The sequence below is a fragment of the Mytilus californianus genome, unplaced genomic scaffold (genome assembly GCF_021869535.1).
Source record: "Mytilus californianus isolate M0D057914Y unplaced genomic scaffold, xbMytCali1.0.p SCAF_3, whole genome shotgun sequence".
NCBI classification, from domain to species: Eukaryota; Metazoa; Mollusca; class Bivalvia; order Mytilida; family Mytilidae; genus Mytilus; species Mytilus californianus.
In genome coordinates this window covers 15,841,877-15,852,384 of record NW_026262679.1, presented here as the reverse complement: position 1 = coordinate 15,852,384, position 10,508 = coordinate 15,841,877, and the positions used below count along the sequence as shown (strand labels likewise).

Genomic DNA, 10,508 nt, shown 5'->3' with positions numbered 1-10,508 from the left:
GCACAGGTTTTGGCTCTTTGTCTGACATATTTCCTACAATATTCGGGTTTTAAAACATGATTTTTTTTATTAGATGTTATTGGCTTAGAAGTAGCATTTAGTAATTGTGAGTACTCTAAGATCGGCACTTTGTTTGTTTAGTCTTTTTGTTCGTTGCTTTTATTTTTTGCTTCTTATTTTTTGTGCGTTTTGTTATTCTGATGAGTCGAACCTTTTTCATCTAATGTTTTATTTTTTCTTATATTGTGCTGTTAAACCACTGACCCATGTAAAGAGAGGGTAAGGCGCCCTTAAACATGTTCAACCCCAGCATATTCTGCCGTAAATTATATTGTTATAAATAAGGCCGTTAGTTTTCTCGTTTGAATGTTTCACATTTTCAATGTCTGGCCTTTTATTTGCTGACTTTACGGTTTTAAAAACCAAATGATGTAGGAAATATGTCGGACAATGAGCCATAACCTGTGCAATAATCCAGCACTTCAAGGCTAGACAAACACTTGAAATTGAAGATGATTGTGATAGTTTTGTACTATGTATTGAAATGCACTTGGTTGTAGTGTTGCGTTCGAACAATCTCAGTCTGTTTATACCGGATATTATTTAAGATAATGAGAAAAAACAAGGAAATATAATATGATGAACAATTAAAATTTTTCGATAACTAAATATATTCCGTTGTTGAAGTTATTAACAAAATGTGTTAATTTTTGCATTGTAGGAAGTACAGTATCAGTGACGAAGAAAAAGATCAAATTGTTTATGTATGTTAAAAAAGGCGAATATTCCTGGTTGAAATATCTTACATTCCAGTCTGTCATATAAGGAAGATACATCTGTCTTTATTGTCATCTGCGTTTAAAGAACAGTTAGCTTTCACACGAAGTAATGAATGTCCACAAACAGTTATCAAAATCACTTTGGAGAAGACCTGGTAGGTAAATGATACTTTCTTTCTATTTTTAATTTCAGTTTTAACGATATTTCATTTATATGATTTTATTAAATGTCATTTTGCCCCTTTTTATTTTATCTTTTGTACCATATTTTAGTCTGTTAATTCACTATGTTTATCAAAATGTTTTATTGGATAAAGCGCTTAGAGTAATTTTTATTTGATAATGCGCTTAGAGTAATTTTTATTTGATAATGCGCTTTATGAATATTGTATAATGATAAAGTAAGTAAAAGATACAATAACGAAACCCGGTTCGTCCCATTAAAGTGTCAGACCACCAATTCCTTATCTTATCAATCATTTTTTTTTAATTTTCACAGCTTTCTTAATAATTTACCTTAAATTTAACTCTATAAAAACCAGCTATATCCTAAATTGTACATGTATCACCTTTCTACGTGCCAATTTTTAATCAATGTTTAAAGTCTTGTAGTGAAAAACGACTGTTCGGAAGGCGACTACTTCTTAAAATAACCCCTGGTTTTCTGGAAATCTTAAATAAGTATACTATGGAGCGCATTAGTCCTCAATTTTTAATGCAAACTCACGGACAAGTAAATTTTGGCTCAAAATGGTCTAAATATATTTCTATTTCATCAAAAGTTTCATTTTTGTAAATTTGTTGGTAAGTTTAAGTAAACAATGACACCAAAAGCACTATTTTTGGTCAAGAAAGGGCGACTTTTACATGTGTTCTAAATTGGAGTGGGTGAATTGGTGGTCTGACACTTAAAGCAACCGTTGCAGGTAACCGTTGCACTAACGGTTTGTTATTTAGATTCATTTTACCTGAAATTGAACAGACAAAAAGAAGCTACAATATAAAGCACATTTATAATCTATCTGATTTTTTCTTTTAAGATTATTGATATAGAATAAATGGGTTTCAAATTTTATAGTAGACTTTTACAAACAATGAAAAAAAAGAGCTATGTTGATATACAAATTTGACCTCATTTAATAATGTATTGATAAATAGAAAATTAAATATCTTTATTGTCATATAACGTAATATAGCAAATAAATAGCATTTCTTTGAACACAAGGAAAAAAATATAAGACTTTTACCCTCAGTTCTTATGACTGTTTTATAAAGGAGGCAATATGTTCAACATGTTCAATAATAGAGGGGGTTAGCATTTCTTTTATTTTTGTTCTTCGGTGAGAGACATAAAATTATGAGTTGGTAAACAATTTTCAAATAGATTATCAAGTAGATTTTTGTTAATTTTACATTCAATGAGGAAGTGTTTTTCATCCTCCAGCAAGTGGTACAGTTTAAAAAGTCTATCCGTTCTTGGAATTTTACGATAGCGAGCTTTTTCTATTTCTAAATTATGGTCACTAAATCTGAACTAAATGAAGGTTTTTTTTAAAGAAAAGTCATTGGAAGCTGAATAAAATTATCTATACAAGCTAAGTTCAATTTTGTTTTATAAAGTGACAGGTTACTATTTTCATCATAGCTATATATTCTATTTTATAAGATATTTTTATATTATTCTGTAAATTCATTTTTAATCAAGGGCTTAAAAGAGTTTACTTCATTCAAGTCCCTACAGTTAAAAACTTTATCTAAAAGGTCTGGGTTTGGTGAAATATTCTTGGCATATGTATATCAATAATAAGTACCATGCGAGTCAAGCAGTTTTGACAATATAAACACTTCTTTAAGTAAAGGATTTATATTTTTCAGAATTCAGTCTTGCTAAGTAAGATAGAGACTGTGAAAAAATAAGATGTTCAAGGGGGATTCTGCCTAGTTCTGCTCGGACTGCTATGTATGAAGCTGTTTTTCTGTTGCAAAGCCAAAAAAATAATGCGAACCTTTTCAATGGAGTTTTATCAATAAACAAAATTTGATTAAACTTTTTTTTTATTTCGATCGGCTCTGATCTTAGCTCTGTATCGTGTTAAATATCTATCCATAGAGGATATCTTTGAGTAATAAGTTAAAACTGGTTGTACTAATTTATCAAAAAGATTATTAGAAATGATAAGATAAGGCTAAAACTATTTTCTTCCACGCGATGAATTGTAGCCAGTGAAGACATATAATACAAAACAATATTAAACTATTATAAAAAAAGGTATATTGAACTATATTACCGACTGTGTAGGTCAGTCAAAAATTAGAAATACATGTAAAAATCTACTTCATACGTTACTGATATAAATTTGCGTTAACATATTTCCGTATAGGTAATCAACATTTCTTTAATAATCAGTATCAATTCTTCGCATTCTTTAATACAGATCAATTGTCACTTTTTTACGTAGATTAAATTTTAAAAATATTTATCATCGTTACCATCTTGATACTTTTCTGCATTTTCATAAAAATCGTTGTACATATGAATGAAAGACTTTGCCAACAATAAAAGTACGAACAAAGGGTCAAATTATAAGATAAGCCAATAATCTATTTCAAAAAATGTTTTTGTTGTAATGATCGATCGCTTAAAGTCATATGAATAAACTCAATTGTTTACTTTTTACACATTGTGACTTGGATGGATAGTTGTCTCATTGGCACTCATACGATATCTTCTTATTTATATCATCATAGATACCAGGATTTAAATTTTTCACGCCAAACGCGCATTTCGTCTACAAAGGACTCATCAATGACTCTTAAACAAAAATATTTAAAAGGCCAAATAAAGTACGAAGTAGAAGAGCATTGAGGACCCAATATTCCAAAAATATTTGCCAGATTCAGCTAAGGTAATTTATTCCTGAAACGAGTTTCTTGTAATTATAACATTATCGAAATTATTGAACCAATGCAGGCATATATACTAAACTAAGTTTAAAAAAAAATATTTTACAAATTTATAACGTATTATGGACAAATAATATTTCATTCAGTGATTGTTGATCGCAAGCTAATCAACTTTCGGGTTTGTTGCCGAGGTTTACCAGATCGTGGCATTGATAAACAATCAATACAGAGCAAGATGAGCACGTGAAAAATCGGTGAATTGATAAGAGCCATGATATTTTTTTTTTATTTATGTCCCATGCATTCCAATTTGTTAATTAAACTTTTCCGTAACAGTTGTTAAATGATGTGGTGTATTTGGTTTTTTTTAAAGAACCAGCTATTACTATTTACACATGTACGTTCCAGTGCACGTTTATGTACATTCTTGCATCACGGGTTTTTCCTCGCACTTGCGTTGTGCGGAGGGCGAAGTTCTAACGAGAGGTTATAAAACATATTCAACTTGTGTTTTAAAATTAAAGTTTCATATGATTTTAAATAAAAATAACTTATTCTAAAATCCTACAAGCCTTAATGATAAATCAACACAATTTTGGCATGTGAAGGTATATAAAGAACATCAGTAACAAGTGTTTAAGAAAGTCGTTTATAGATTATTTTTATTTATTCCATCATTTTATGTGATTCCTAGCTTACTCATTATGCCGTCACGTTATTAGCAGCGCCGTCGTCAAAAATTCCTTTGTTGTCTTACTCGTGCGCATAGGCTTTTAATCAAAAGAAACTGAAAACCATATGAGAGAAAATTAATATGTTTGGTCATATGCTCCAGTATCTACTGATATGTATTGCTCATTTCATTTTATATTACCATTATTATTATTTTACAGAGAGTTCCGGACTGATGAAAAACTTAACACTTATATGGCTTGTTCAAAGTTGTACGATTGTGGTTTCTAGCAAATTATGCCCAGTAGACCCACTACGTAAATGTACACACTTGTCACAAAAATTGGATTGTTCTAACAGAAATATAACAGAAATTCCTGCATTACCAAAAAATTTAACTGAAATAAACCTCAGTGGAAATATGATCAAAAAAGTATCGGATGACGTTTTCCATAACAACAATCGACTTGAATTGTTAGACTTATCACACAACCTTATTTCTAAATTACGTCGACGATCATTTTCGGGACTATTGAGTCTTAAAAGACTACTTCTAAATAACAATCATATATCAGATGTACATGATAATGCTTTGAATATATTGAAGAGCTTGCTTGAACTTAACTTTAAAATGAACCCGTATGACTCATTTGGTTTGAACTTCACGGGAATTTCGCTTATAACAGCCAAATTAGACTTTCGACAACCGAACAATTTGACTAGAAGTTTTTGGAGCATGCCGAAACTCAAGAATATGGATGTATCTGGTTTGACTGGTATTTGTAATGTTAAAACGCTAACAGCAGAAGTGTTCAAACTTTTACCACAACTTGAAACAATAAATATTTCGGCATGCTCTATTAATTATATTTATAAAGGGACATTTCGCAAATTAAGCAATCTAATCTATCTGGATGTGTCGTTAAACCGATGTTTGAAGTTTTCGGGCCTAGAAAATATTACCAACGATCTGCCTTATACATCAATTAAAACATTGAACATAAACAAAATTCATCAAGCTTTCGAACTAAATACGGAAATAACAATTAAACATTTTCAGAATCTCAAAAATACAACCCTAGAAACTTTATTCATTGAAGGCAATAGAATCCAACTTGTTGAACCTGGAGCGCTTTTGTATTTACCAAAAACGATGCGAAACGTTTTCGCGGCGTACAATCAATTTTCTTTGGGAGGATATATTAAAGATGTTCTCAATACCTCTATATACTTTGTGAATGCATCAAATATGTTTAGACCACAATATCCTATCGAAAAACCAGAAATATGTGATTTTGTTGAAGAACAGTGTATTCGATCACGCGACGGGCATAAACGATACTTGCATTCGTTTGCACAAGAACAGAACACAATTCCACCTTATATATCGGTCCCTCCAAATATGACAAAGGTTATTTACAGAGGTTGTAGTTTACGATTTGAAATTCCTCTTCTTCTTATTTCAAGCAATAAAGTGAAATATATTGACGCTAGCTTTAATATATTTCACTCTTGGAATGGACCAGTGGTGTCGTTCAACTACATTGAGTACTTAGATATGTCGAACAATTTTTGTACAAACGTATCAAATAACTTTTTCATGAGAGCTCGAAATTTGAAATATCTTTACGTTCAAAATAATCTACTTGGATTTGTCTTGCCAAAAGATACTTATGGCGCAATACTACGAACTGTTGAGAAGCTTGAAGTTATTAACTTATCGTTTAATAGAATCCAACTGCTTCCATGGATGTTTTTCAAACAGCAGAGATTGCTACGCAAGTTGAATATAAGTAACAACATGTTAGATGATATCACATTTGATATAAGTCATATGGATCACTTGATATACTGTGATATATCAAACAACAGACTGTCATCTCTACCTAATAGTTTCCGTGATCAGCTGAAAGATAAATTGAATCAGAATGGGAAACTAAAAGTTGACATCAGTGAAAATAATTTTCGATGCGATTGCGACAACCTTGACTTCGTTCAATGGGTTTCAATATATCATACACATCTTGTCAATTTACATTTAACAAGCTGCTATCTTAAAAATAGAACGATAGTTAACATGGGTGAAGCACAATTTATATACGATGTACTTAAAATGGAATGTTCATCATATACTGCTCTGATCATAGGAATTGTTATACTCATGGCATTTTTTAGTTCAATAATTTTCTGGGGTTTGATATATAGACACAGGTGGAAAATACGCTATTTATACTATATATTCAAAAATAAATACCAAGGAAATATAAAAACGCCAATCCATACCGATACTCATGAATATGAATACGATGCCTTCATTTCCTACGAAGAAAATGACTCAAAGTTTGTCCACAATAATCTTCTACATAAACTTGAAAGAGAAGGAGGACTAAAACTATGCATCCATAAAAGGGACTTTATTCCAGGAAACGATATTGCGGCTAATATTACTTCATCTATTCATGTTAGTCGTAAAGTAATACTTGTTATGTCATGTCACTTTCTAGAATCGTACTGGTGCATGTTCGAATACAACATGGCAAGAATGGAAAGTATCTATTCTAGAGATAAAGAAAATATTTTATTTATGATTTTCCTGGAACAAATTCGACCTGGGCAGCTACCTCTACACATTCTAGAACTTGTACAAGATCAGTCTTACATTGAGTATCCTAATGATGAATATGGCAACACAGTATTTTGGGAAAAAATGAAAAAGGTTCTGTCGTACTGATACAGAATGAAAATGGATTGTTTGACTTTCTAAGGATACGAACATTGAAATAGTTAACAAGAAAGAAAGAAAAGAAAGAAAATCCAGTGAAAATTTGAATTATCAACTTCTATGTGCATAGTTCTGGACTTGTTTACATGCTTCCTAATTTCTTTCTCTCTTTAATCAAATCTACTTTCCTTTGATGATTTCAAAACATCATTTCCGAAAATACTGTGCTCAACAACTCGAAAAAAACTCGGAGATAAATTGAACGTCCATGATTAATTTGGTAAAAATCTTCTGCTTAATGTCTACTCTTGTAACCCCATGGGTTAAGTAGGGTAAAGCAATATGGTTATATCTCTTGATCGTTTTTCGACGGCGATCAGCAGTAAATCCCTTGCCAAAATGGGGCGTCATTTTGGTTGTGCGGGATGTATTAATTCGCAGCCCTGTATATTTAGAATGGCGAACTTACATCCGAACTCTTCACGTGGAGAATCCTTGCAACAACTCAATAAAGGATCAGTACGTAAGGTTAATGTTTTGTCCCTATCCAATGTATCTTCATTTTCAAGTGTCATTCCAAATTTTCTATCGGCCCATTCAATCCGGACGACCCCTGCTAGCATGACCTACCTTTTGTTGTTATTGTTGATTTGTTCCGTCCTTGTATCCGTCGTGTTGCTCATGAAAGTACAAACGAGGTGATGAGTCTTATCAATTAGTAAATATGAATAAGTATGCGTCAAATTCATCTGTTCTCTTGTTGGTTATCCCTAACACATCTGCACTGAAGTACGGAAGGAAAGTACGTTTGATTGAAGAAAAAAGATTAGAAAGCCATATTATTAAGATATGCAAACAAGTCTAGAAGTATGCGACTGTCATACAAATGAGAGGTTTAGCTAGTATAAAACCAGGTTTAATCCACAATCAGAAAATGCCTGTACCAAGTCAGGCATATGATAGTTGTTTTCGTTTGAATTGTTTAAGCTTTTGATTTTGCCATTTGATAAAGGACTTTCCATTTTGAATTTTCCTTGGAGTTTGGTATTTTTGTTATTTTACTTTTTGAACATTTCTTTTGCACGCTCAGTATCGTAGAATGTATTATGACACTTTGTTATAGATAGTTCAATCTATAACGACTGACGTTGATTGTAAATAATGTATTCTTATATTTTGGAATCTATATAGAACCACTATCTCAACAGCTAACCAGAGGCGCGCTCAATATCGTAGCTGCTACGTTGGGTTTCGCAGTTTTTCACTGCTGAGCGTATAGCTAGCCTAGTTGCTACATAGATCAGGATGGCACAAAATATTCATGCTAGCTAGAGAATCCATTATGACGTAAGAGAATTTAAAATGACGTCATACATATTTAAAAAAAAATTAAAACATATAATAAAGATATTTATATATGTTATTGCAAGCGTACAATATTTGTACAAAGATTTACACAATGTTCTAGCAGAAAAAAAGAGTATTCCATTCAGCAGAACAATTTTACAATCGACGCATTTTTGAAAGCGAGCTATATATGAAGATCAGTGTAGCGTGTCGCTCAACATTGATATATATCTAGGGCATGGCGGCTATGCTAGCTGATATGATATTGAACACAAACAGTTTTTACTTGCACTGACATCATATGGGCAATAGATTGACCATTCCCGGTGATTTACGTTTATGATGTTACGTTTTGAAATATACTATAAGGTGTTAAAGTATTGTGAGCGGATTTATATTTTCTGTAAGCAGAGCAACTGCTAAATAATATTTTTACTTCACTGATGTTTGATTTATTGATATTTCCAAGATTTAGGAAAAAATGGCCTTCAATAGTTTCAGATCCTTTTTGGTTTGATGTACAGAGGGGCATATTATAGGTTGCATAAAATATCGATGAAACGCAAATTTTTAATTTTATTGATTTTGAACTATACGTACATTTGAATATCACTTTGGTATCTTTCGCCTCTTTTTTGCATACACTAGGATCATTCGTCATCAAAATATTTCATCTTACTGTGCTGTGTAATCTAATGTCTTAAATATATGTCATTACAATTCCCTAAACATATCACTAGTATAACCTATATTCATTAATTTCATAGTATATGCATTTCCATTCACTATCTAATTCAGAACACATTCACAACTCGAGTAATCTTATAATTTCTCTATTGATATTTGATTTTTGCTGACGACTTGTTTCAAGGCGTTTAGAGGAGTTCATCTACTAACTTTATGTCATGTAAATTTGCTAGTGTCATAGCTGCGATATTTGTTCAGTTTGTGACAATGATTTTCCAGATATTTAGTTTATAAACGTAGCGGCAAACACGACGAATTAGGAACTAGACTTCTGAATGAAAAAAATACCTGCTGGTATAGGGATGTATATTTACCGTAGTCAATCTAAACTGACACTTGTGTATCAAGTTAATTGTTTATTTGTTGTATTCTTGTATGTATGTATTTTATTTGTTATTGCTCGACCCTTATGGGTTAATAAAGGTCTGTATTGAGATACAAATTTATCTTTTTCTTGAAGTTAAAATGACAAAATGAATTGACCAAAGGCAGGCATTGCTAGTTGAGTGGCATTTTGCGTTCTACATTATTTAAAAAAAATATATCTCACAATAAAACTAAAAAGTATGTTAATTTATCAAAATACACAATGTATATATATTTGTGGTCCATAGATAATCTAGCACATAGGCATTAAAAATCAATTGTAAGAATTATGTTGGGAAACGGTTTTTTAATTTTAAATGAAACAAATGCTATGTAAATATATTAAAGTATAGACAAATGTGGTGTATTTCCTTCAGACATTCGCCGCGATATAGCCTTGTTGTACTGAGGCAGCAAGAAGCAAACCCCAACCACTCAATTCGCCAGACTATCACAAGGCTTCAATTCATGAAGAAAAGGTTCAGGTTCCTCAAGAACGTTAACAAAATGATCGCCATCATAATTTGTGTGACATCATATTCTTTGTTTCTCTTGACTGTATTTACAACTCTTCGTCAAATCAAATAGCTTGAATTTTTGTAACAAAGTTTTATATTACATACTTTTTTTTGTGTGTACAAGGTAACTGCATGGATGAGCACAGTATTATTTAATTGTGTTGTACTGTGATCAAGGTGTTTTCAAAAATTTAAATGATAGTTTCTTGTTTTTGAAAACTATTTTTTAAAACCAATCCTTTTAATAGAAGGATTGTGAAAACTAATTACAAGAACTGTTTAAATTTGTGACACAAAATGGTTTTCCAACAAAGCTTGCACATATTGTTTATAATATAATGGTAATGATACAACGAAGAGCCATACATATTTACTTAAATAATAATTATACGGAAAAGTATGAATTATGCAAATAAGAAAGGAAAATCAAGCAATTTGATTCGACGAGTAGTT

General features: G+C 31.4%; 1 protein-coding gene across 1 annotated transcript; it reads left to right on the top strand.

Moving 5' to 3' along the window:
• Nucleotides 1-565: 565 nt before the first annotated feature.
• LOC127733994 (toll-like receptor 4) lies at nucleotides 566-9,613 on the top strand. The gene is made up of 2 exons (XM_052243488.1): nucleotides 566-934; nucleotides 4,577-9,613. The coding sequence occupies exons 1-2, from the start codon at nucleotides 889-891 to the stop codon at nucleotides 7,084-7,086; spliced, it is 2,556 nt and encodes an 851-aa protein (XP_052099448.1). The 5' UTR covers nucleotides 566-888; the 3' UTR covers nucleotides 7,087-9,613.
• Nucleotides 9,614-10,508: the final 895 nt, after the last annotated feature.